The 27,844-nt window shown below is 42.7% G+C and overlaps 1 protein-coding gene and 1 long non-coding RNA gene across 19 annotated transcripts in view; one reads left to right on the top strand and one right to left on the bottom strand.

The window, feature by feature from the left end:
- The window catches only part of KCNMA1 (potassium calcium-activated channel subfamily M alpha 1), a 559,506-nt gene that overhangs the window by 222,478 nt on the left and 309,184 nt on the right, over positions 1-27,844 (top strand). For all 15 annotated transcript variants that reach the window (XM_079976992.1, XM_079976987.1, XM_079976997.1 and 12 more), the window contains exon 3: positions 23,951-24,012. In XM_079976992.1, the coding sequence (XP_079833118.1) occupies positions 23,951-24,012 (62 nt within the window). The remainder of the gene's footprint in view (positions 1-23,950; positions 24,013-27,844) is intronic.
- Positions 16-26,037, bottom strand: LOC307216606. 4 transcript variants are annotated; one of them, XR_013839208.1, is made up of 5 exons: positions 25,847-26,037; positions 22,860-22,969; positions 19,029-19,115; positions 9,480-9,674; positions 16-329 (listed from the first exon to the last, which is right to left on the bottom strand). It is a non-coding gene; the product is annotated as an uncharacterized lncRNA (long non-coding RNA). The 4 variants fall into 4 exon arrangements; XR_013839209.1 differs by lacking the exon at positions 16-329 and having other exon boundaries at positions 9,098-9,674; positions 25,847-26,036; XR_013839210.1 differs by lacking the exons at positions 16-329; positions 9,480-9,674 and adding an exon at positions 15,935-16,073 and having other exon boundaries at positions 25,847-26,036.

The following is a 27,844-nucleotide window of genomic DNA, read 5'->3' as shown; positions in this document are numbered from 1 at the left end:
TCTGGACAAAGAAAATGCCACTTCCTTGCTTGCAATTTTTATTTAAATATTTTAAGCACCTGGTGTTGGATTAACCCTAGCTGTTTGTTTGGCGGGGGGCTACTCCAACCAAACTGGAACCCTTGCTAGGATTATTAGGGATTTTCCTGGGCAGGAAGGTATATCGGTCAGATGGCCTGCTAAAGCCTTGCTCTCAAGGAAAAAGGTCTTCCTGAGTTCTGGTGTATCCCTGTGTCCTTGGTTGCCCTTCATTCCTGACTTCTATCTTGCTCTTTGCTCCTGTTTCCTGGTTCGTCCTTCAGTCATGGCTTCTGATTTCAATGGCACTACTAGCAATGGAGAAAGAGGAGAGAGATAGAGAGAGATTTGGAATCCTGCATCACCAACAGGAGGGGACACCTTCATCCACCAGAAGTGTCCCTTCCTCTGCTTGAATGAGTGATACGGGGCAGAAAGTTTTCCCAAACAAAACATTTCCCAGTTTGCTTTGTTTTTCCGTGAATTGTTCCCCAATCCGTAAGTTCATTAGGAGCTGTGAATGGGTGTCAGGTGGCGAGCCTGGCAGTTTACTAAACGTGAGTAAAATAAGCATGGTGAATTTGAACACCTTCCAGGGCACTGAGAAATGTTCTGATGCAAAGTACCCTTGAATTTTAATTTTCCAATTCAGCCCCCCCCCCAACCAGAATATCCTCATCACTGTCTCCACTCACCTGCCCCTGCCTGCTTCTCCTTGCCATAGAAAGCCAGGCTGCCTGCCTGATATCCAGTGTGCTATTTGCAGCAGGGTGCAGCTGGGCACGGAGGGGGAAAGTGGAGCCAGAGTTAGGAGCAGGAACCTCTTGGTTGCTGCTTGCATCCACTTCCCTTGTGCATGCTTATCACGCCAGATGCCACCCTGCAGTGACCTGGCCTCATGCTGCCCCAAGGCCACAGAGGAAGCACTGCCAGCCTGGTTTGGATCAGAATCGGCCAGGGCCACCTTCATAAACAATCAGCACTTGGCAGTCCCCAGCCAGACTCCCAGTTCCTGCCCCCATTGCTGCCAAAACACACCACTACAATGGAGCTCTGGTGCTCTTAAGTTCCTTTGTGAGGATGGTGGCAGACCAGTGAGAAGGTGGGAGTGATAAGCCACACAACTGGCTCATTTTTAAAAAGTGCTCTTTTAGCAGCGCAAGTCTAGGCATTGGGCAAAAGATTCCTGCATTTGAAGGGGTGGCACCAGATGACCCTGGTGGTCCCTGAGAACTCTATGAGTCTATGTCTACTCAGAAGTAAGCCTGAGTGCAATGGGACTTTCCCCACTAGGATAAGCATTGGAGAGGTGCAAAGAAGGCCTGGCAAAGTTGAATGGAAATGTTGCACTAGAATGGCTGGATCAAAGTCTATGAAATTAGAGACACCTTTGTAATTAATTAGCCCATCCTTCAGTGGATGGTCCCAGGGCAGGTTACATAAATACCGCCTTTAAAACAAAACAAACCCAAAACTATTAAAATCACAAAAATACAACCATAAGCTAGCTGGTAACAAAGTTAACAAAACAGCACCCCAGAATAGCAGTGCATCAAGGAGGGAAGACACCCATGGCTGTTGATTTCATTGTGAGGGTGGATGGCAGGAGCCTAGAAGAGGAGATCCCATTTAGCTGTGTGGATATGGGATATTTTGAAGTAAGGGGCACTCATCCTAAAAGAAACAATTTTGTGTGCTCTCTTTCTGTTCCTCCATCTTGCTTCCTTCAGAGTGTCAGAACAACCTGTGACAAACACTCAGAAGTGGGCTTTGATGTTTATTACTTGGGCAGTTTTTGCACTAAGAGTTCTTGTGCTCTGTGATGCTCTGCTGGCACCCCCTTGCGATCAAATGCCTCCTGAAGTGCCTCTGGTAATGAGTTTTTGTTTAGTTCCTGCCAAAGCTACATGGAACTCTCTCTCTAACACACAGAGTTACTTTGAGTGCCTGCTTTTATTTATTTTTATTTGCAGTGAGTGTGTGGAGTTCTTTTCATGATGAAAGCAGAATTTCTAACCCAGAGAAATAAGGTAAAGGTAAAGGTAAAGGTACCCCTGCCCGTATGGGCCAGTCTTGACAGACTCTGGGGTTGTGCGCCCATCTCACTTAAGAGGCCAGGGGCCAGCGCTGTCCAGAGACACTTCCGGGTCACGTGGCCAGCGTGACGAAGCTGCTCTGGCCAGAGCCAGAGCCAGAGCCGCACACGGAAACGCCGTTTACCTTCCCGCTGGTAAGCGGTCCCTATTTATCTACTTGCACCCGGAGGTGCTTTCGAACTGCTAGGTTGGCAGGCGCTGGGACCGAGCAGCGGGAGCGCACCCCGCCGCAGGGATTCGAACCGCCAACCTTTCGATCGGCAAGTCCTAGGCGCTGAGGCTTTAACCCACAGCGCCACCTGCGTCCCTGGACCCAGAGAAATACTGGATCTCAAATGTCCCTGAAAATGTCATTTTCTGAACTGGATGTTTCCCCTTTGACTCTCAGAGCAAGCGAGTCTTAAAATGGATGGCAGGAGGCTGTCGCAATGTTGTTTGGATTAGGCAGCTATGTAGATTTCAGATTATTCCAAGGATCAATGACTGAGCCCTTCATTATGTGGAAGAATAAGATGAGCGAGTTTCATAAACAGTCTTGCAGAACTGTAATTCATAGTGAAGGGGCGGCCATTAGAATATTGTTCTCTATATGATCCCAAAAACTGTTTAAGGCGAGGTTTTTCCTAAGGTTTTTCACCAGCCAGAAGAACACCAGCCAGAAGAACAAGGCTTTTTTCTTGACTAAATGTTACAGGGTCCCTTGTGGAATGTCTAGCTTCGACAGTAGAGATAAGAGCAAGGTTGAAAGCCCCAGACCGGGGGGGGGGGGGGAATGAAGACAAGGAGGCGAGTTGAAGGGAGAAGGATTGCTACTAGTATAAATCACGTTTTACATTTGAACACGTGTCGAGGTTCATGGCGTAGAGAGGCTGGTGCAGGAAGGAAAGGGGGGGGGCAAGCCCATGTAAGGACATAGGAAGTGCCAAACTTTCGGTTTACAAGAGATCATGTGGTATTCTATTATGCAAATCTATATAAAGGGGGGCACACCCTGACTACGGTTTACAGATTGCAAATTTATTGCTCTGTACCTTTGTTCTGCATATGCACTTCAAATTAAAAAATCCTGTTAATAACCTGCAAGGACGTTTTGCCGCTTTGTGTGAATCTGTGCTTCAGGGACCCAAATAGCAGAAATGTGTGGTCCTTCAATAGCAGGATCCTATATTTGTCTACTCAAAAGCCACTGCCATCGAGTTCAGTGGGGCTTACTCCTAAATATGTCGGCATAGCACTTCAGTTTCAGTCTCACACAAGTAAATGCTGTGCTCACCAGTACAGAACTGAATTGACAGGCTTGCACTTAAGATTCTATTCGTCTTAAAAGATTTAGTAAAATATATAAATGCAAAGTGAGGTGCAGAATAGGAAGAGGCATGGAAATGGGGGTGGTCTGTGTGCAATGGCTAGTTGGAAGAATTGGGGGGGGGGAAAGGGGTGCCGGTAAAAATGAGGAGTGCAATGGGGAGTTGCAAAAAAGGAGGAGGAAGAAGGCATGGAAATGGGGCGAAAATGAAAGGGGTTGCAGAATAGAAGGGGGTGGTGGCTTTGTAATTTGGCATAAGGTCAAGAGGGTGCTTACTAGTTGCAATGTGTGGGAGGGGGAAGATGCAGGTGGGTTACCACGGTTTGGGAGCAAGGGAGGGTGGTTCTGGAAAAGGAGCAGGGAGAAGGAGGCATGGATGACGGGGTGGGAGGTGAAAATGGACACAAAATAGGTGGGAGAAGCTGGGATGATTTATTGGCTGGGCAAGTAAAGTGTCTTGTAGGGAGGTTGGCGAGCTGAGCAAGCAGTGGGCCCAAGTGCCCCCGCCCCCACGTTGAACATCTTATCAGGTTTGTCCAGCTGTTTTTTGTTTGTTCAGGAATAGGGCAGTTGTAAAGCACAGTCTGCGTCTAATGGGACGCAGGTGGCGCTGTGGGTTAAAGCCTCAGCGCCTAGGGCTTGCCGATCGAAAGGTCGGCGGTTCGAATCCCTGCGGCGGGGTGCGCTCCCGCTGCTCGGTCCCAGCGCCTGCCAACCTAGCAGTTCGAAAGCACCTCCGGGTGCAAGTAGATAAATAGGGACCGCTTACCAGCGGGAAGGTAAACGGCGTTTCCGTGTGCGGCTCTGGCTCTGGCTCTGGCTCTGGCCAGAGCAGCGATGTCACGCTGGCCACGTGACCCGGAAGTGTCTCCGGACAGCGCTGGCCCCTGGCCTCTTAAGTGAGATGGGCGCACAACCCCAGAGTCTGTCAAGACTAGCCCGTACGGGCAGGGGTACTTTTACCTTTACCTTAAAGCACAGTCTGAGGGTAAGAGGAATTAATTGCACACATAAAGCAAAGGAGAGTTTTTGTGTAATTGTGTATGAACGCAAGGGAGGATTCAGGCCACGTCAATAAAGGGGTGCCCACATTTTAATTAAAAGTACTGGAGGGTGAGTGGGATGGATTTGCCACACAAAGAACTAATACAAGTCCCCATCACATGTTCCGATTGTGTGTGCAGCCAAGAAGCAAGGTGGGGCTGCAGGAATGAGTGCTTTGCCTCTGCCCCCTTTTTGTTGTTCTGGCCTGCCTCTTGGAGCTGGAGAGCAGCTTCCCAAAGTGAGCTGCTTCTTCTACTCATGTGCTTTTGAACCCATATTTCAAGGGTTCTAAAATGCATGGGGAGCCTCTAGAACTCTTCCCTTGCATATTTAGTGCACACAAAATCTGAACAGAGCTATTGCTGTGATGAGGAGGCAGGAGCACGCGGAGAGTGAAGGATTCCCTTCAGTCCAATGTGAAAGTGGATGAGGGATGTCAAAACAGAGCTGGCACAAGTACAGCAGAAAACTGGAGCCAGGGATAGCTGTCAAAGCCAGAGAAGTGGTTAGGCTGAAACAAGAGAGCAAGGTCACTCGTATGATCTGGTCCACAGATTTCCTGCTTCCTGTTTTAGTGCTAAGCTGAAAATGTCAGTCATAAAAACCGAAGACACTAGATAAAAACCACCCCAAACTTAAGCTGCCTACCACGTCTAGCGTAGACTTCCTGGTGGCATGTTGCTTAAGATTAATGATGTTTCAGTTTCGAGTCTACAGACCATTTGAAGGCAAATGTGTTTCTCAGCATGGAAACACAGAGCGTAGGTATCCAGTGCTGCAGAGCTGGCACTCTTTTTTCATTGTATTTTTGCTTCATCAAGGAAGGAATAACTCAGCATTCCTTAAAGGCATTTGCTGCTGAATTTCTGTATTGGATCAGGCCTCTGTGTCCAAGGTGGAGAAGTTTCACATCCATTCCACGTGTATGGAGTGTAATAGAAACAACTGTCGTGGCGCCCCATTTGCATCTATAGGTTCACATTTGCTTCAGTAAAAACTGTGCAAGTATACTGAAAGGTAGGCCAAAAAAGAGGGGGAAATACCACTATGGGGAAAACTGCTTTTCTCAAAACAAATGAAACAATTAAGCACCAGGTGAAGGAAGCACAGACCTCTTCTTTTGCACTAACAGACAAAAGGTGGGTTAACAGCATCAAATCCAGAGTTAGAAGCGGGTGTCTCCAATTAGAGGTCAGGGCAGATACTCTTGTTTGGTTTCCAATTATGGAGGCTTTGAATGGAAGCTGGAAGCTGCCAAGCACAATGCACACTTGCTGCTCAATGGGCTTCCTGGCTACTGCCGAATTCCTGAATGAAATGTATAATCAGATCTTTGCGCTGGCGTCAAAGGTTGTATGTGAGTGAAGAAGCATTCCCTTAACTCCAGAGAAGGATCATGGCAACAGTGAGCTTCAGAGAAATTCACCATGGGCCACAATCTCCCTTTTAGTTTAATCAGTCTGCAAGAAAACTCACATGTTTTTGCAGTGTTCCTGTTTCTTTTAATGTGGCTTGCATCAGTGAACATGACTTGCTGGAAGATGCTGCTTTAAAATGCCAACTTAAATGCCGCTTTGATGCTTATTCTGTATTATACTAAGATGGTTCATTTGCTCATCTACAATATCTGGTGGCAGCTTTGTAGTGTTTCAGGTGGTCTTTATCCAGGCCTACTTAGAGCTGTTGGGACCTTTTGCATACAGTGCACAGGCACTGAGACACATGCACTGAGACACCATGCCTAACTTAAACCCATATATATTGCTCTATTGTAAAGAATATGGTACCAGTAATGATGATGGCAAGACACTTTTTGGACTTGATTTCCTAAAAATCCCACCTGCTTTGTTGTAATCATCATCCCTCCTCCATGTACTTATATTATACTTATATTTCGAGGTTGAAATCTCTCCTGGTATTCTGCCAAGGATGTATTTTACTGGAAAGACTAAATTCTACTAAAGCTTAATTTATGAGGCAAAAATGTCAAAGTGAAACACAAAGCACTGGGCACCTGACAGCAGAATGTGAGCATGACTCAGGGCTTTTTCTTTTCTTTTTGAGGCTGTGCCATACAATTAAAAATAAAATCGATGGAATGATTTAATCTTTTTGACACCCTGATCCTAAATGCATTGGCCGTGATCCAGAGCTCTGTGTGAGCATGGATCTCTCCCTGTTTGACAGCTTTGTACTGCACAAAAGCTTTCCCCTTCCTCTTGCCATAGACAACAGTTGGAGAGCCTGACATGTGTGCATGGGGGCTGGACCACTGCCATTTGCTCTGGAATTAGTTCGTTGGTTTCAGCAGAACTTTATTTATAACCTGCCTTTCTCCTGTTAGGCACTTGAGAAACAACTTCATGAGATCCTATTGGGTTCAGAAAAAGTGCAGTCCTTTTGAGAGCTGGTGTAGCATAGTGTCTCTAAGAGAATGAATTGGGAACCAAGAAGTTCTTGGTAGATTTTCCTAGCAGTTAGAGAAGCCAAATTGAGTAGCTTAGCCTAGTGGTTGGTAAGGCTACCCAACTTTACTACTATTGACTTTAGTTTTTACCTGGCATCACACCTAAAATATCTACGTTGAAATACATGGTTTCTCTTTGTTCCTTTTTTTAATCTATTAAAGGAACTGATCTGTTTTGCCTAAGGATGGAAGCAGAACTGAGTAACAGCTGCCTGCTGTATTTGCAGACAGGGGGACTCAGCCATTATGTGTTTCTTCTTCCCAGAAGGCCACGGTGCAGCTTGGAACCTGAAAACACTTCCTTTGAATGTCTGCTAGCTCATCCCACACTTCACTATGCTACCACTCAGGGGATTTGTAACAGGCTGACTGACCGAACCCAAAGGGTGCTCATCAATGGTTCCTCTTCATCCTGGAGAAGAGTGACTAGTGGGGTGCCACAGGGTTCTGTCTTGGGCCCGGTCTTATTCAACATCTTTATCAACGACTTGCATGATGGACTCAAGGGCATCCTGATCAAATTTGCAGATGACACCAAACTGGGAGGGGTGGCTAACACCCCAGAGGACAGGATCACACTTCAAAACGACCTTGACAGATTAGAGAACTGGGCCAAAACAAACAAGATGAATTTTAACAGGGAGAAATGTAAAGTATTGCACTTGGGCAAAAAAAAATGAGAGGCACAAATACAAGATGGGTGACACCTGGCTTGAGAGCAGTACATGTGAAAAGGATCTAGGAGTCTTGGTTGACCACAAACTTGACATGAGCCAACAGTGTGACGTGGCAGCTAAAAAAGCCAATGCAATTCTGGGCTGCATCAATAGGAGTATAGCATCTAGATCAAGGGAAGTAATAGTGTATTCTGCTCTGGTCAGACCTCACCTGGAGTACTGTGTCCAGTTCTGGGCACCACAGTTCAAGAAGGACACTGACAAACTGGAACGTGTCCAGAGGAGGGCAACCAAAATGGTCAAAGGCCTGGAAACGATGCCTTATGAGGAACGGCTAAGGGAGCTGGGCATGTTTAGCCTGGAGAAGAGGAGGTTAAGGGGTGATATGATAGCCATGTTCAAATATATAAAAGGATGTCACATAGAGGAGGGAGAAAGGTTGTTTTCTGCTGCTCCAGAGAAGCGGACACGGAGCAATGGATCCAAACTACAAGAAAGAAGATTCCACCTAAACATTAGGAAGAACTTCCTGACAGTAAGAGCTGTTCGACAGTGGAATTTGCTGCCAAGGAGTGTGGTGGAGTCTCCTTCTTTGGAGGTCTTTAGGCAGAGGCTTGACAACCATATGTCAGGAGTGCTCTGATGGTGTTTCCTGCTTGGCAGGGGGTTGGACTCGATGGCCCTTGTGGTCTCTTCCAACTCTATGATTCTATGATTCTATGATCTTAAAAGTTACCAGATGCAGATATGGATGCAGTGAAAAACACCAGGAGCCTTTTCCCACCTCCATCTTGCCCAGGGTTGTAAGCATCTAGTTTTATTAAGAGTTCTAGGAAACACTAAACTGTAGTGAACAGTATTTTGATATCTTTTGTATGGGCTAATAAAAAGAATATCTGAATATGGACTTTGGAATTTTTTCTTATAGCAACATGTTTACCTTTGCTCTTTGAGATAATAAATGTGAAACAGTATGAATAACAAAACTGCTATATTATTGCTGCTGTTGTTTCATTCATAAACTTTACTACTTTTAATTTCATTTAGTAAATGGTCACAAGCTTTTTGGCCACTGCCTCATTTCCTGGCCTTGGCAGTTAGTATTAGTTTTAATCTGGCGTTTCCAGTTGTTCGTGATATGCCAGGAAATTGATAACCCACATATCAGTCGTCCACAGTTTTGCTATTTTGGCAATTGATTTTCCTTGTTTAAAATGAAATCTGCCTTTCTTTTTCATCTTAGCTGACATAAATGTCGTCAAAGACGCTGTGTTTACATTTCTTAGTAGAAATATTTTTTGGAATTTCTTGTTTAGCTAATGGCTACATTATGTAATTGGAAAAAAATGAATAATATTGAAGCTTATCATAGACTCTGAGGTTAAGAGTCTTATGATCCACTGACTGAGCTATTCTTCTAAACTCCAGGTCACATTTAAGAACTAATATAGAGATGCCGTGCAATATATAATTTCCAGATGAATTTTATTTGACGGCTTTACTGTTGTTGCTGTTGAAGAAGGAGGATTTCCTCTCAACCATTTCTTGCTACTGAAGGTTAAGGGTGAAAAGGCCAGAGAAGGAACAGAGAGGAAAAGATTCAGCTGCTTTCTCTTCTTCTACCATCATTGTTTTAGGAACTTGCCATTCAGCTGCAAGTTGTCAAGTGTACAGGGTACAACAGTCTTCCTCCAGGTCCTGTTGGACTACAAATCCTATAATCCTTGACTATTGGCCAAGCTGGCTGGGTCTGATGGATGTTGGGGTCCAACACAATCTGGGAAGATACCAGGTAGAGGGAGGCTGGTGTGGTAGAGAAATAAGGTGAGAATTCCTCCACTGGTGGGACCACTGTGCCCAATGTGACTTACATTGAAATGGTTCCAGCAGCACGTCCAACTCATCATTTATTCCCAACTATTGCTGTTTGTTGTCAGTGCTGGTTTGTTGCTGTAGGTTTTTTTTAATGGAGATCGCCATGGCAAATTGCATTTAAATCTCTGAAGCAAGCCTGAGAAATTTCACTAGTCTTACTGGATCTCCTTTGGTTCCCACCAGAAAACAGGCTGAAAAAGAAGAAAAATATGAAAAGCGTTTTAAAAATCCAAGTGCTAGATATATGATTTATTCCAGGCCTAACATGTCCTGGAACAAAAATCCATCCGCTGGGGAACTATAAATGAGCAAATACAAAGTTATACAGTTATTCTACCATTATTCTACCTAGCAGCCATCCCTTTTATAAGGCAATGAATTACTGGAGAAGGAAGTCCTTAGGGATGTGCTATACAAGCACAGAATCCTCTTTTTGAAGGGAGCACAAAGCCAGATTAGGTACATTAATAGTGTTCGCTTCAAGAATGCTCCATTCAAGTAAGCATTATCTTTTCTGGCAATGTCTATTTAAACATTATCAAATGGAACATTTGTTACGTTTCGCCATTTACTTTTTCAGCTGTTAATGCAGCAAAGAATTAGAAGGTCATGGAAAGGTTGGAAATGACGAGATGCCGCCCTGGTTGCCTCTGGAACAATGCCATCTCCTGTCTTGCTATAAATGGGCCCCTTGGTCACTTCTGACACTACTATGAAGTGGAAATAAGGACTTCTGTTGATGGGACTTGGGGTGTGTGTGTGGTTAAAGCTTTTTTATTATTTCATTTTATAATGCATATGAAACAGAGGAGACTATTACAACAACAGACAAAATTTAAAAGATGGAATGTTGATGATTGCTGTATACTGTAATGTGTCTGATTATTATTATTGCACGTATCAGTCAGCCCACGTTTTTCAAGAGTCACTAAAAAAATAAAGAAAATTGATATGAAACAGTGAGTAGAAAATTCAAGATATATTGTGAAAAGAGACTGGTACTCAACCCCTCTCCCCCTGTGATCTTAACTGGTTCATAAAGCCAGAATGATTCATATGACATAAGTAGCCATTTGAATTGTACTAATATTTATAGGAGAAATTATTAATATACTGTATCCTATTAAGCGGTCAAGCAAAGGCAAGAAACAAAAGTCTTGGGTGGAGTTAATGCGATACTGAGAGGTTCTCTGTGTATCTACGGCATATGTATATTGTGTGTGGCTGTGTTTGTGTCATTATTTCTCACACTGGTACTTTATTATCATTTTGTGAAGGTCAACTGTCTCTTTTTTGAAGACCCAGTTATCTCATTGACTTTCTAGCCACCAGCTCACCGATTGAGAGGATACCTTAATAATAAATGAATTGTGAACTGCAGGCAAGGGGTGCATGTCAGCAGGCCTTAAGGATTTCAATGCTGAGAGGTTATTGCTTAAGAAGGGTGGAGCCAGACAGTGTTTTTTAAGATAGTTGAAGATGGTTTGATAGCACCATTGTTACCTGTCATTATGTAGACATTTCCTTTTGTCCCACTCTAACCTTTGAAACACATCAAAAACTTGCAGAACTTGTTTGATCAGAGATATTTATGCTACAGGGGAAAATGAGCATGTGTACTACGAGCAACAATGACTGTATAATACTGTCCCCACCCCCACCCCACCCCCGTCATCTGTCATTGGCCTAGAGATTAATATAGGGCTGCCATACATCCTGATTTTCAAGGAAATTACCAGGATTTCAAAATAGCTCAACAACTTTTGGGGTGTCCTAGATTAATGAAAGCACAGGTGTTTGAAGACTTTTGCCACTAGTCAGGCTGATTAAAACGATTACTGATATCTTGTTGGATATCAGTGGCTGCCTATCTGTGAAATCCACCTTTTGGAGCTGCACTTCTCCATTTCTCCCCTCAAATGCAATAAAAGTGCCATCCTCAGTTTTCTTGCTGAAAACATATCAAGAATTAGGCTGGAATTCCCTCTCTCATTACATTAGAACCCTGGGTCATCTAATGAAGCTGAACATTTGGAGATTCAGAACAGGCAAAGAAAAAAAAAGAGAGGTGATAAGTTCAAAGTCAGAGTTAAGTAAAATAACATTAAACTGCTAAAAACTATTTTTAAAGGCCTGGTAGAAGAGAATTTTCCCCTGGTGGTGAAAATACATTATAGCAAGTGCCAGGCAATTCTATTTGGGGAGAACATTCCACAAATGGGGCCACCACCAAAAACCCCCCTCACTCTTATTGCTACCCTCTGTATTTCAGAAGGAGGGGGCAGTCACAGGAGGGCTGGGTGGATGTTCTTTGGGTCCCGAAAGAATATGTGAAACTAGGGAGAGCCTGGATCAAGATACAATACAGTGGTACCTCGGGTTAAGAACTTAATTAGTTCTGGAGGTCTGTTCTTAACCTGAAATTGTTCTTAACCTGAGTTACCACTTTAGCTAATGGGGCCTCCTGCTGCCGCCGCACAATTTCTGTTCTCATCCGGAAGCAAAGTTCTTAACCCGAGGTACTATTTCTGGGTTAGTGGAGTCTGTAACCTGAAGTGTCTGTAACCCGAGGTACCACTGTAAATGTTAAGGCACTGCAGATACATGACTCGGCATCCAGGGTTTGGAGAAAAGAAAGGGGGCAGGGAAGCCCCTTACCCTGGATTGTTGAGAAAAATATTTGAGGGTCTCATGCTGGAAGCTCACCTTCTTTACTAAGCCCCTGCTGTGCTTGCTGGTTTTGTAGGGAATTAGGGAGAGTGCATTCAGCCTTATAGCAGACGGGGAGAGCAGAACTGCTCCCATCCTCATTGGGGATTATTGCAACTCGGATTTTAGAAGAGACATACAATTTTGTGTGTGTGTGTGGTTGCTTGTATGACAAGCATTGCAGAATGTTTGAAGACAATTAAGGTAACACACATGCACACGAAAGCCTATACCCAGAACAAACTTAGTTTGTCTCTAAGGTGCTACTGGACAATTTTTAAATTTTTTAATTTATTTCTGCATGCATTTCCCTGGTATATGAAGTCTTAATTGTGGAAGGGCGTGGTTGGTGGGCAAGCAAACAAACACAATTCTGCACCTACTCCACAAACTGTGTATAGGCTTTATGATGGTTTTCTTGTTCTCTTAGGCAAAGTTATCATTTTTTTCTACAACCCTAATGAAGAGAGAAAGCTGCTTTGCAAAAAGACCTTCTAAAACTGACCTTCAGACACATTTTATTCAACTGCCTTACCAGCAGATTTCCTACTCTTAATTAGCCCACTCTCCCTTGATTAATTCAGCAATGTAGCAATTCAGTGTTTGCTATTTCAGTTATGTGATCAACAGTACACTGTAATTATTCACGACTAATTTAACTAGGGCATAGTAAATGTATCTCCTCTAGTGTTTATTTTCGAGGAGGCTTACTTACTATAAAAAATGCTTCCCTTAAGTCAGTGAGAAAGGTTTTCCCCTTTAGTAAGAACCAATGGAGTGAGCCGGTTATGGAAGAATCATTCTGTTCATACATTTTTGTTGTTTCCTTACTGACTCACAGAATATGCTCTGGCTAATGTAGAACATGAGCACCTCTCAAGACTCAGGCTTGCAGAAGGTGTTGAGTTGGCAACTGGATGGATGCCATTTGTGGATTCAGCCTGTGTGCTACCAACTCCCCTCATGCCTGATCATTGTTGTTACAGCTCAGGCTGATGGGAGTTGGAGTCCCAACAATGTCACAGTGCCACAGACGCCCCATTCCTGCCCATATTCCATACAGATTAGACTTGCTCACTGCCCTGAGTCGGGAAAGGACTTTGGTGTTTCCATTTCCTGAGATATTCATAGCTCACACAATGAGGGAACCGAAGGGGCTGGATTTCCTGGTCTTGGCCCCTCTGCTACACCTCCATGAGTTTGGTCTCTCTACTGACCATGTGCTATGCATTGCAGTGCTGTGCATTATCTCAGTCGTTCGGATGCCTGGCCCAAAGTCTTGGACAAAAAGTAGGCTTTCAACCAAAGACCCATTCTGCATACGTGCCGAATCTCTCTTTCTCCCCCGAGCTGTTAAAATTCTGGGGGAAATGACAGTTGATTCATAATTCATCTGAGCATTACAAGCCAGGCAGATTTGTGTTCTGTATTTGTATTCTGAACCAGGCAGTGACGAAGTTCAGCATGGAGGAAGGTGGCAGAATCCATAGAAATAAAGAGACAGGTTTTGCATATCCCTTGTAGTTAATGATCTTAAATTCTGCCTGCTTTTCAATACTTCACAGTAGTGCTGCTCATGTGATAATCAGACAAGGAAAGGTTTTGGAAGGCCATCTTTACAAGTCTTGTGTAAGATTTGAGGGGTCCCTGGGCAAAGATGCCCTAAGTTGCCCAAAGTGCCCTCTGTTGATGGATTGTGGCTTTACCTGGAAGTGATGATGGATGGCAGCAGAAGCAATGCTCAGAGCAGCATTAGGTGGCTGGATCTAGCTGCCATTTAGTTCCCACAAGTGATGCTACATTTGGGGTATTGTGGGGAACAAGACCTAGCTGCCTGGTAGCCCAGGGCAAGTGTCAGGGACCTAATGCTAGGGATGGCTGAGACTGTGGTTTGGCCCACATTTTTAAGCAGACTGAACTAATTGGCACCACCCAGACCTATATATAGATTGAAACTAATACATGTGATCATCTTTCAAGTAGAGACTTTTAATCTCAGGGTTGTGAGTTGTGTTGGGCAAAAGATTCCTGCGTTGCAGAGGGTTGGACTAAATGACCCTCATGGTTCCTTCCAACACTACAATTCTATGATTCTGTGATCTCCAACATTTGTGATACATGTCTCAGCTCGGAACATGTTCTAAAATGCATAAAAATAACACATTCAATGTGTTTAGAAAGGAATACATTGAGTTAAAATATGTATTAAAAACAAACTTTTAAATTTAAATATGTTTTATTATGATAGCACATAAAATAAAATACTTTGAATATAAAATATTTAAATGCAAATCTTCTGTATTTTTTTTTAACACAACAACAACCCAGAGTTTAAGAAGGAAACAGGATGGAATAGAAATGACTGAACACATGAGAAATAGTCATGGACCAGAAACAGACTGATTCATTCGTCCCAACCTACCTCAGACCATGGCAGCTTGATGCCAGCTGTTGATGCCAGGCCTATATTTGGGCATTTTTCCCTCCTCCGCCATCTAGCTTTTAAACCCTACCATTGAACTTGATTTCTTTAACCGACAGTTTTAGAGGACCAACTTCCCTTCCTTGTGGTATTTCCGTTTGGAATCTTACAATGAGTTTATTTGATTGTTAGAACTGATTTTGAATATGCTTAAATCACCCAGCATCACACGGGAGGAACCCAGCATAGCTGTACTAGAGATTAGCTTTCATGCAGTTGGATTTTCCCAGCTTTCTCCCTACGCCCCTGCAAAATGTCATGCCCTTCACATATCACTTAGCTAACAAATGACAATAATTTGGATGGAGAGGGTGGTTGTTGGAGCGTGGATAAAACAATCCACTATTAGTCAGGTCTCTACAAAGAATCAAAATCAAGAATTGTCTCTGAAAATATAATAGTAATTCTGAGTAAATTCCACATGTTCCCCCCCCCAACACATCCAACTTTAACTTGGGTATACAAGTTATGCATGACCCCCTTTGTCTTGCATTGGTTTCATTGCAGCCAGTATATTTTCAGCCTCATCCTAAAACTCTGGAAGGGACCACAAGGGTACCCCCCGCAACAATCTTTTGCCCAATGTGGGGCTCAAACCCACGACCCTGAGATCAAGAGTCTCATACTCTACCAGCTGAGCTAAATGTGTTAAGCACGGCCTGCTGGATTTATTTCCAGATAAGTGTGCCTTGAATATCAGCCTAAACATGCATAGAATCAAGTGTGAGCCTAAGTTTTCAAGCTGAGGCCACAGCAGTGTTATTTATAACTTGTTTCGTGAATATATTTGTTGTGAAAATTATTTTGCTTGTTTGAGTGATTGCAAAGAAGCTACTCTATCCATGTCTACAGATGATGTTTGCACAAGGAGTACAGATTCAAACTTAAATTTCTGATCATGATTATTTGCCATTTTCAAAAGCGGCAGGGTGCAGGTGGGTGTCCTATATGTAATAATTTCAGATAGCTTGAAAATTTGTTGCAGGGGGTCAGAACATTTTTTTTAGAAGCAATGTATATATCTTAAGCCAGTATATTTCCATGAACCTCTGGTTGAGTTTAGCAAGTGCTTAATATGGGCTTGTAAAAAGCACTTACCTAGTTAAATAGGGTAAATATTTTCTTTAGGCAGGAAAGCTTTTTTTTTTTTTTGAGGGGGGAAATGGTTTCTTTTTAGGAAAATTAATCTGGGCATGTGACTATCATAGGCATGTTTCAGTGAATAAGCTAGTAAAATGTTATTGGACTCATTACTTTATTTATTTATAATACATAAGCTGTTGTGCTTGTTGGGGACAGCTCCCCCCCCCCCAATGTGTGGAAATCTGCACAAGCTTATTCTTTCAGTGGAGTTGGGCATATTCATCTGGTCCTGTGCTGAAGGTGCTTCATTGGGTGCCTGGAAAAGAAATTTAGCATATTGTGGTCTACTCCTCTAAGAATTTACCACGGTTAAAGACCTGTTGAAGAACGAACAAAATTAGTGCAACATATTGTTTGCACATAAAGCTCATAAGAAGTAACATCTTGTGAGAATCTTATATGGGGAAATGGTAAGGACACAGTAAGGTATTGGATATAGTTCAGAAAATCGAAGCGCTTTCATACATAAACCTTAACTCATGCACATTAATGTACATATTCCTTCTCTGTCTGTCTGTCTGTCTGTCTCTCTCTCTCTCTCACACACACACACACTCTGCAGAGGAGTGTTCTGACCGCTAGATGGCCAGTCTAGGAGTTCAGAGTGACAAGGACCAAAGAGTGTAACTGTAGCATCAGATGTCTCATGTTTCTCCAAGTGGACGCAGAGTATTTGCTTCACATCTTCACCCTTAGATAGTATCTTCTGCCCAGGCTCTTATATTAAGGTTACAAAATGGATTTTGTATGGGGACTGATTTGTCAGTCCGGGGTCTATCCCCGGGAAACGGGGATGTCTGGTAACCTTATCTTATATTCTTCACCCATAGCTATCAGGGGATAGGTCGCTTAGGCCTCCTTTCACACCAGTAGTTGTGGGCCGTATGAGAGGATGGAACCATTGCTATGGTTACAATAGATTACAATCTGTAGAATCTTTTTCTCTCTAGCAGCAACATACTCAGAAAGAATAATATGGCTATGTGATTCTGTACACACTATCACCAATTATACCCTGGTTGAAATGAAAGGCAGGCTAGGTCTTATTGCATTACGAAACAACTGCACTTCATTGTACTCAAGCAGAAGAACTTTATGTATGATTCCCACTGTCTTTCTGAGTTTGGATTATTTAATCTAAGTGGGGGCTATCAGAGGTATGGAAGGAATTTTCTGAAAATCTCGACATGGAGCTTATCTGCATGGATTTTTCCATGAAGGGGTTTCATTGAATGGTTTTGCTAATAGTACAACAAACAACTCTTCCATATTATATGCATTATTATACACATGATACGTATAATTTTATGTGCATATATACTCCATTTTTAAAAAGTATCCTGCATATAAACAGATGCCTACAACAGTTAATGTAACTGTGTAAAAATACTTAGTGTTAATACTTATAAAATTATGCTGCAGAAATTTAGTCCAGCATGGGGCTTGACTCATACATATTATTGCCACTGACTAGAATGCTTTGAAAATAAGAAAGTAAATGGAAGGCTGGGGCTGCATACACACTAACCTGATCGTAGCATAAACATGTAGTTTTTTTCAATCTGGATTCATGCATGCTCAGCCACATTTGAAAACCCTCCCCTTGATTAGGTTACCCATGCCTTTTCTTCCCTGCACATGCCTCAGGTAAATGAAGGAGGAAGTGGTGATTGCAATTTTGTTATATGCCCACCCGCAGTGTCACTGGGCAGGACTCACTGGGCAGCACCATTGTCAGAACCACCTACATCTGTTTTAAAATGGACATATTGAGGGGAAACGCAGACTCAAATCTGCAATGTGCTTTTATTTTCAGAGTAAAACCAATTTCTCAAGAAGTGCTTTTCAGGGGCAAAAAAATATGCAGTAGATCTAGACTGTGTGTGGACTATGTAGGGGGGAAAACTACAACAAGTACCTAGTCTTAATGGATTCTATAATAAAATGTTGTTTGTACACAGCCTTGACATTTTTTCTGCAGATTAGCAGAGAAAGTTGAACATATAGCAGTAGAAGTACAGCCTGATCCTGTTTTTCAATTTTGCATGGAATTAAGGCCATTGAGTTGAGTGGGCTTGTGGCCAGGAAAGCGTGCATGGAGTTCCACTCTACATCAACTGTCTTATGCAAGGCATACTTACCAGAAGTAAATCCCACAATACTCAGTGGGCTTTACACCCAGGTCAGTGTGCATAAGGTGGAAGCCTTGTGCTGCAGTTCTAACTCCACTTAACCTGAGAGTAAATCCCACTGAATGCAATAGGATTTAGTTTTGACCAAACATTCATAGCATCTAACCTGCTTATGTGGGCAAGAAATGTATTGTGCAGTTTCATGTAAATATACATCCTATCAGGGTTCCATTCCTTGTGTTCCTTCCTTATCTTGCCCTTCACTTTTTCTTAGTTCACTGGGTTATCTATACAGCACACTAAAATGAAGAAGAAATTGCTTTAATTTGAGAGCCAGTGTGGTGTAGTGGTTAAGATTACTCTCGTAATCTGGGGAACCGGGTTCGTGTCTCCGCTCCTCCACATGCAGCTGCTGGGTGACCTTAGGCCAGTCACACTTCTCTGAAGTCTCTCAGCCCCACTCACCTCACAGAGTGTTTGTTGTGGGGGAGGAAGGGAAAGGAGAATGTGAGCCGCTTTGAGACTCCTTAAAGGGAGTGAAAGGCGGGATATCAAATCCAAACTCTTCTTCTTCTTCTTCTTCTTTCCAGATGAGCAGTTGCGCTGATCTGATCCACTGTTTTGGGTTTCTTTTCTTTTAATGCTCTTTTTGAGAGTAGGTGTTAAACCCAATGGGGCTTACTTCTGAGATGATAGATTCAGGACCATTTTTTATTCTGGATTAATTAATCCAGAACAAAATTGCCCCTGGCTCCATCTGTGATCAACTAGCTCAGCTCTGCACCGGCATGCGACACCCCATGCAGATTATTTCCCAAGGGAATGCCTTCCTCAACAGTTTTGCCCGCCCCCTGCCTTAGCACCTCACACTCTTCCCATCTTACTATAGGTAGATTATAAAGCCTCCACCACTGATGACCCTGAACCACAGAGGGTCACCTTGACCATGTCAGCAGATGTTTTCTTTGTGACCTTAGTGTTGTAGGAGCAGTCGCGTGAGCTGCCTCTCCTGGGCTGCCGAAGTATCAATTAATCATTGCGATGCACCAGAATCAACAAAAGAAGAACACCATTTCTACCTGAGAAATGGCTTTCCTCTTCTTCTTTCAGTTCACCAGTCCTTTTAGATAGCACGGCTGCTTCAGATTCCGCAAGAACAGCCTGCTCTGTCAAAATGAATAGTAAAGCATTATTCAAATGGGGGCATAAAATTAGAATGAAAGGGCTCTAATGAGGATACAAATCTGGATATGAAGACGGCTGAATCTGTTGGCGATTGGGATTTTACAAGCATCTTTGTAAATCATTTCTACCCAGCTGACGTGCACAGAGCAGAAAAGTTGTACACCAAAGAACTAATGTTTTTCTTTCGTTAGACAAAAACAAAATAATGCAAGGCCTAGTTAGCTTTTCTGTGGACTGTGCCTTCATGGAGCTTCAGTGTACCATATATAATAACTGTTATCCCCACTTCAGAAAGTGTTATTACACAGCTGAATGATGGCTTGAAGAACAGAGGTTCTCTTTCCTTTGTTTTTCCCCTCCATCTCTCTGGGGAGTTAACTGCTAATTATTCCCTGCCTTGTCTTGCAGTCAGTCTGCCCTCTGACAATGCATTCAGAAACTACGCAGGCCGCAATCCTGAAACACACATGCCCGCGAAAGGAACTCTGCCAAAATCAAGTCTTTTCTTCTGAGGAAATGCATTCAAGATAGCAACAGCCATTTTGTAAATGTTTTGGGCTGATAGCCAATCCAGGAGATTGTGGAAGCCATGGGACTTTTGCAGGATGAGACCCACGGGAACTGGCTAGATCGGAAGGATGGGAGGAAAGAGAGGCATGCATGAGTATTTAAATATTAAAAAAATCAGTGGGGAGCAGCAGTTTCCTAAACCTACTAGTTCTGGGATTCAACTGGTGTCATGATATGAATGGCAATAGCTCAGTGGTACAGAGAACATCTGGTTTACATACATAAGGCCCAGGATCAGTCCCTAGCATCTCCAGTAGGACTGGGAGAAACCCCTGTCTGAAAAATTGTAGTGTTCTTCAGCTTTGGGTCTCTGTATGTTGTTGGTCATTCCTGACCACTGGGCTAAGCTGGCTGACAATGATGGGAGTTGCAATTCAGCAACATCTGGGACTCAAGGTTGATGAACACTGATGTAGAATATATTGAACTGATGGACCAGTGTTTTGGCTCAGTATATGACAGCTTCCTATGTTCCTCCTTGGCCCAAGACAGGCAGAATTTACCACAATATAAGATCCCACCACACCCACACCCTATATTGACTATAAGTATGCCGCACACACTTCTTAGCACCCTTTGCCGTTATAACTCATTTCCTGTTTTGTGACAACATTGCAGTCTCTTCCTCATTGCATGGCTGATTTTGTCGATGGTCCCAGATAGCAGCCCACAATTCCCTGGGGCTGCTTAACCATGTTTGATGAAACCTTGGAGCCTGTGTATAGCAGTTCTGAGCAGGGCAGGGGCTACAGAGCTGAAGAGGTTGGCAGGGCTTCCTGAGAAGCAGGCTGGTGTAGGTATAGTTGAGGAGAAGCACACATCCCTTCTCTACTTCTGGTCTCCTGGTTGACCTGGTATGACCAAGGAGGATGGGTTTGTTTGCTTAAGGCAGGGGTGAGGAAACCTCAGGCCCAACAGTAAAATGCATCTTTCTGGAACTTTCTATCCAGCGGCTGGAACTCTCACCAGCCCATGTCCGCCACACACAATACACCCCTCATTGTTCCCGTGCCACACTCTCCTCTAAAGTTCCTGGACCATGGTCATTTCTCTTGCTTGCCTTGAAGGGGGATAGAGATATGTGTCTGTTTTCATGGTGGAAATGTAGCCTCTCAAACAAAGGCACACCCATTGTTCTGCTGAAAAATGTTCCCCACTTCAGGGCTTAAGGTATGTAACTGCCAGGCTCCTCTACAGATTGTGTGCCTAAACACTTTTGTTAATGCAGACTGTTTTGTTGACAACATTTTTTTAACTTTTTTTTTTTTTTTTAAGAAGGGAAGCATCACTGAGAAATTGTCTACTACTACTTCTCCAAAGGGAAAATGACCTGAAGGGGTCTGAGTGTGGCGGTTCAATTCTCCATTCTCTGATATCAGAGAACTGATACAGTGGTACCTCGGGTTACAAACACTTTGGGTTACAAATGCTTTGGGTTACAAACTCCGCTAACCCGGAAGTAGTACCTCAGGTTAAAAACTTTACCTCAGGATGAGAACAGAAATAGCGCACCGGTGGCAGCGGGAGGCCCCATTAGCAAAAGTGCGCCTCAGGTTAAGAACAGTTTTGGGTTAAGAATGGACCTCAGGAATGAATTAAGTTCACAACCTGAGGTACCACTGTACTGCTCTGCTGGAAGCCCCTCTTCCTATTTGCACTAGGTCCCCTAAATCCTTTCCTGGTTCATTTGTAATTCTGAGAGATTTCTGTAAGGAGAAGAAAAAAGCCAAAACTTTTGATTTTAAGCATTTTATTTGTTCGGGTCAATTAAGCAAAATAGAAAATGCACATCTGACTGAGTTACTTTCCTAAGTGGTTGATTTGGCTAAGCAGTTATATAAATCCAACTAATTGATTTAGGGAGTCGAGTGGAAATATTTGTTTCAGATAGGATTCTTTTTAAGCCTTTGTAAACTCATTTGCTGCTCCTCACACTGTTTCAGGTATCTTGCATTAAAAGAGGGGCTTGTTGCAAAGATTCACAAGGCCTTTGCGATTTTTAATGACCCTGGACAGTATTTCCTTTTGGGTTTGATTTCCGTTCCCTACCCGACCCACCCCCGCCACGCATAAAGTATTGATTTTTGTTAGGCAAAGCTATGTGTGCTTCTCAGTCTCAGCAGCAGACAAATGGCAGAGATGTATGCAGCTGTCAAATTGGCTCTGACGTCTGTGAGATATATAAACTGTAAGGAGCTGCCTTAAACCACAGTCCATTAAGTTTGTCATGCATTCTCTGCTTTGACTGGCATCATTGCTTCAAGGTCTTAAAGAAGAGTATTTTTTCCCAAGTCTGCCTACCTGAGATTTTTTTTATCTGGAGAAACTGGGGTCATTGGTCTGCTAAGCATTTGCTCTCCCGCATGAGTTATGTGCCCTTTTCAGAGAGAGGCATGTACAATTCAAGACACGCTCTGGCTTGTGAAACTGGCAATTCCATATGATGATATCTCTACACCACTGGTACAAGTGGACAATTTAAAGATATCAGCAAGGCAAGAGACATGCAAGATGGACACTCATGTTCCAGGCCTTTGGGTGCTTCGACCTGAGGGTATGCGACTGGGCAAAGGATATAGGCTAGTGAGAGAGACAGAGCATATTCATTTTTATAATTGATTTTAAATCCACTGGTTGAGCATATGTTGTTATAAACAAAACATTTCCCCTGTGGCTTTTCTGTTCCCCACTTTGAATATTCTATAATCATACTTCTGTTATTACCAAGCAGTTTTTAGCTCATTATCATCAAATCCCACACATTTTTGCTTCCTTCCTCTACTAAAACAGTTTTTTAATCCCACTTCTACCCAATAGGGAGTTAAATCTTTCGCTACAGCCTTCTTGCATCCAGCAATAGATTACAGACCAGTATCCTGTACTTTTCTTTTACTCAGTTGTGCAAATAATTTAGCAGCTCTGCCTGTGGTATATTGATTAATGTATATATTGTGTGTGTGTGTGCGTGCACACAAAAGCATATACGTTTTCAAAATTCTTAGTTTATTTTTTATTTAATGAAATTTATACACCACTTGGTTATAAAAGTCCTCAAAGCAGTTTACAAAAAGATGAAACAGCAAAATCAAGAAAAAAAACCACAGCCCTACTTCAAAACATACAAAAGTCCAAAAATGAAAACAGATTAAAATTACCTCATCTTTCTAAGCACCTAGGTAGGCTTGTCTGAACAGGAATGTTTTTAGCAGGTGCCAGAGTCTCAAACCCACAGGTGATCATGGTTATGTTTTGTCTGTAGTAAAATCTGTCTGTGATAGTAAATGTGCTGGATAAATGTGAAACCACAAAGAAACCGTTTGTATGAAGCTTTATTTGTATAATTGCCTTTGACATTATATTATTGTGAACATAATGAAAAACAAAAAGTGTAGCTGACCACTACTCTCTCTAGGAAGTAAGGACCATAAAAAGCAACCTATAGCTGCCTGTTTTATGAACAGAGTGAAACCTATCCTACATACTTCAGGTCTTTACTGTATTTTATGAAATAGTGTGGATTGGTCACTTAGACAATTACCCACAAATAACATTGTTGTTTCTTATTTACCCCACAAGGTTCCGCCCGCGGCCTGTCATACCTTGTTGTGTTCTGCTCATAATCCAATAGGCCACAAAATGGCATACAAGCCTTACTTGGGAATCCTCTCTCAAAATGTTTAAACGTCCTCTTGTCAACAAAGAGGTTTTCCCAAGGTGGATTAAACAGAGCAGCGAGGTGCTTTGACAGGTCTTAGTGAAAAATGTATTCTGCAGTTGTGGTCATGTTTCTGAGAGCACCATACCCCAGGGACAAAAAGGCTTCACTTCCTGAGAAGATACGGCCTAGAACAAAACCCCAGATCACATGAACATAGGGGATGTCTGTATGATTCATATTAGGGCATGGTAGACTGCCTTAGGTTGCAGGTGTTAGGGCACCATTAAAGGACAGTAAATCGTCCATTATCGTGTTTATTATTATATTACCACCAGTGGATGCCACCTGGATTTTCTTCCTCAGGCCCACAGATATCTTTGGCAAGCTCTGGTTGTATACGTTTCCAGCATTGTCCCCAGTTTTGTCAAGCGCTGCAAGCATGATTCCTATTTCTGGTAAAGCATAAGGCAATTAAAATGGAACCATGAAATTTCTTGCACTGTTTTCTCATTCCTGTTTGTTTGAATAATGAATGCCTCAGCTGTAGCCCTTAAAGTGATTGCATTTTCTTTTTCTTCACTTTTGCAGGTTGTCTTAGTCTTCGCTCTTAGTATTGGTGCTCTTGTAATATACTTCATAGATTCGTCAAAGTGAGTATTTTAATACATTTCCTGTTCCCTTCCGCCCTCCCCTAAAGCAATTATGAGACTTTGTATTGCTCCATTCATCTACTTCAGCTCAAAGCTTTGTACTCATCACTTGCATACAATAAGAGAAAGGGGGGGGGGGAAACACTAACACATGACACAGTCTCCCAGGCTTAAGTTTCAAAGAGAATGGGGGAAGGTCTTGTGTAATTTTTGCCATATTTTTTTTTCATGTTTTCCTGTGGGGTGAGAGAGAAATAATTCCTGTTTTCAGAATATGAAGAATGTAGACACATTTTATTCTTACAGTCAGCAGGTTAAATATCTATTCACACACATTTTTTTTTTAAATGAGTATAGCATGGCATAAGACAGGAGGAGAGGGGACCTCATGGAAAATTAGATTTGTAAGAATTAAAATAATTGTATGTACCGTGGACCAAATTAGACATTCTGGGTAAATGCATGGCTACAACTCAGGAATGCCACCATTGCAACTAATTCCTCCTCCTCTGCACTACCTAGTAGATCTTCCATCATATTGTGATGTTATAACATTCCACATTTTACTGCCATTGGCAGTTAATGATGCCGAGTAGGAGCCAGGAATGTGGAACACTGTGACATCGCAACACAAGGCAAGTTCAACTGACATGAGTGGGAAGGACACAGCCATTTGCACTATCAGTGGCACACTGTGGGCATTATCGAAACCAAACTAGATACTGTGTTGGCATTGTCAGGCCAAACCACATACCGCAATAACTAGTCTGGTATTGCTAATAGAACCTAAAAGTCAATGGATGAATTCTGCCATGTTGTTGTTTTTCCTGTCTCTTGTGGAATGCAGAATCCTGAAAACAATATAACATTTTATTTTATGGTTAGCAATCTCCATTGATGTCAATCAAGTAGGATAATACTGTAAATGTGTTTCAGAAAGTGTCACTGTTTCATCACAGTGCCTTTCTTTAGTACAGTAACTCAAAAGGAGCACTGTGTCTTTATGTACAATTATATGATTATAATTTATCTTTGATCTAGTTAATAATCACATCTGTAGTCCCACCTGCAAGATGACCTAGCATGGCTATGGTGTTTGCCCGGAACAGCCTTCCCAAACTTGATGTCCTCCTAACGTTCTCAACTAAAAGTCCCATCTACCCCAGCTAGCACAGCCTATGATTGAGGATGATCCCTCCCAACTCTCCAGTTCTATGACAGAAGTTGGAGTCCAAAATATCTGGAGGGTACCTGGTTGGGGAAGGCTGTTCCAGATGATTGTGTGCACCAAATATTACTCTTAGTTTTGCTTGCTTCACACACAATCCACCGAAAGCAAAGCAGCTCCAAGTCTTTTGACTTCAATGGGAAAGACTGAAGCAGGTGGCTAGTTCTTCCATTGAACTCAGTATTACTGCTTCAGTTTGGTTGGATCATGCCTGTTGTTTTGTAGGTTCACGCCTGAGATGTAAATGTAACAAACATGTTGCATACATGCCTCTCATATGGAAGTATTTGTCAGAGAGTTAGGATTGGTTGCCCTATAATGTGCGGATGTCTGTGTGTGTGTGTGTGTCTCACAGGGTGTGCACATGTATTTTCCAGATGTGGTTTGATACCCTGCCGTCTGCTGTGCAAGGCAAAAAGCAGGGGGAATTAGGTGCAAAAGCCATGTCACCTTCACAGCATCATGCCTCGTAGTGTTCTCCCAGAGCAATACAGCACCCCTCTATGTAGCCCTTGCATTGTATCAAATATTTTGTGATCTGGTTTTCATTTCGAAAGCAGCACATTCAATGCAGTTGAACAAATTACCCTCTCCCAAAATACTTGCCTTTCAGACTTGGCATCTTGACGTGAGCTGGAAATCGGTTGTTTGGGAGTTCCCCCAAAAGGCAAAACTCTGTTGTTGGGCTAAAACATCAACACCCTCTTGCTTAGCTTGAGGCCTCCTTTCTTCTCCCTCCTTGCTGTGCTCAGCTTCATCTGTCCTTGCTGCCACTTTATTCTATTGGCTGTGGCAACCTACCTGATTTGAATATTTGTCTGTTATGTCATCATGTCAGATGTATAGTGACATCAGCAACAGACTGATGTTGGTCACCACAGCCCACAGGATTCATCAAGTGTGGACAAATGAAGCAAAAGCCAGTGAGTTCAAAGGGTGGGGGGTGGCGCCAAGAAAAAAAAAACAACACCAAAAAATGTGAACATGTCTACAACATATGCAAAAAAAAAAAAAAAAAAAATCCCCCTCCAAAAGAAGGCATGTCAACATTAAAAAAAAAAAAAAGTAACTTGAAGGTATGTAATTACCGTAGCTATGGGGTTTCCCCACCACCACTATGGAGCATGAGGCTAGGCTGACCACTGGTTTAGCTGTGCCATGAAAGTTCAGGCATTAGTCAGATATGGGAAGAGCAGGATTGTGACTGGAATGGAATAGTGGTGAAATTATATCCATACCATTCCGTGGGCAGAATAATGGAATTCTCTTATAACACTGGAATGTCACAACCACCTAATATGCAGATTTAATCCATAAATGAGCATTCCAAGGCCAAAAATACCCCCCCCCAAAAAAAAACCCTTTCTGAGTATGGGCAGATGCAGAAGTGGCAAACACCAGTGACAATTCCAAAGACTCCCATCTCATTGACACACATGGGAAGGAGACAAAGGGAAGGAGAGAAATATAGAAGGTTGGAAGCATGCTGAACACAGGACCTCATTAGCTAACTTGGGTCTGGCTGATTCTGCAGCATGCCTATGTGTGGCAGGAGGGGAAGTCTCCTATGACTAAATAAAATTGCACTTCTGTAGGAAAATGTACTTGCCTTTTTCCTGACTATTGTTCATTTTTTATGTCAGAGCTATTGTGAACTACAGCTACTTTCTTTCGATCAATGTTAATCTTTAGTCACTTTTTAGAAAAGCATTTTATTTTCACTTTTTAAACAGTATTCTTATACATTCACATCATTTTCAGTTTTTACACTCCTGGGATTATTTAGATCCCTCATACTCCCCACCCCCACCCCCATCCCTGGTTTCCAATTTTTCTCTATTATTTTTTTTTGCACCTCATTACATTTTTCTAAAATCTTTAGTCACTTTCTGTTGTGTTATCTGATGCTTTTGAATGGAAAGAAGCACAACATGAGGTTCAGCTATTCCAAATTTACTGTTCCCGGGGCTTGCTCAGAGCGGAGAGCAGAGTGCCTAAATCATAATAATCATCATCATTTTGGCTGTGAAAAACCAGGCAGGTGGGCATCCCCAATGCTCAGGATGCTGGGGCTGCTGGTCCATCCTCTTAAGGCTGCTGCAGAAAGGCAGCCTCCATAGCATGTTGCAAAATATGTTCTCACACTGTGGATGCCAAAGACGATTGTTGTGGGCAGGTGGTGTGGGGCCCTTTGGAGAAGGGCTGCAGCTCATACAAACATAAGAACAGCCCTGTTGGGTCACATCAATGGCCCGTCCAGCCCAACATCCTATTTCCCAAAGTATCCAATAGCCTAATTCTCCATGAATTTGTCTAAACCCCTTCTAACACTATCCAAGTTGGTGGCCATTGCTATATGTCACGGGAGGGAATTCCATGGTCCAGCCATTGCTGTGTAAAGATATACTTCGTTTTGACTGCCCTGAATCTGCCAACGTTCATCTTCATTGTATGACCCCGGGATCTGGTATTATGAGAGAGGGAGATTTTTTTTAAAAAAAATCCACTTTCTCCACGATGCCTAAATTTATACACCTCTTACCATGTTTTCTTTTACACCCATTTTTGTTCTAAAATAACAAATCCCTAACCTTTCCTAATACG

Source organism: Podarcis cretensis (assembly GCF_951804945.1).
Source record: "Podarcis cretensis genome assembly, chromosome: 5".
NCBI lineage: Eukaryota > Metazoa > Chordata > Lepidosauria > Squamata > Lacertidae > Podarcis > Podarcis cretensis.
The sequence above is the reverse complement of the archived record's forward strand: the minus strand, read 5'-3'. Positions and strand labels throughout refer to the sequence as shown.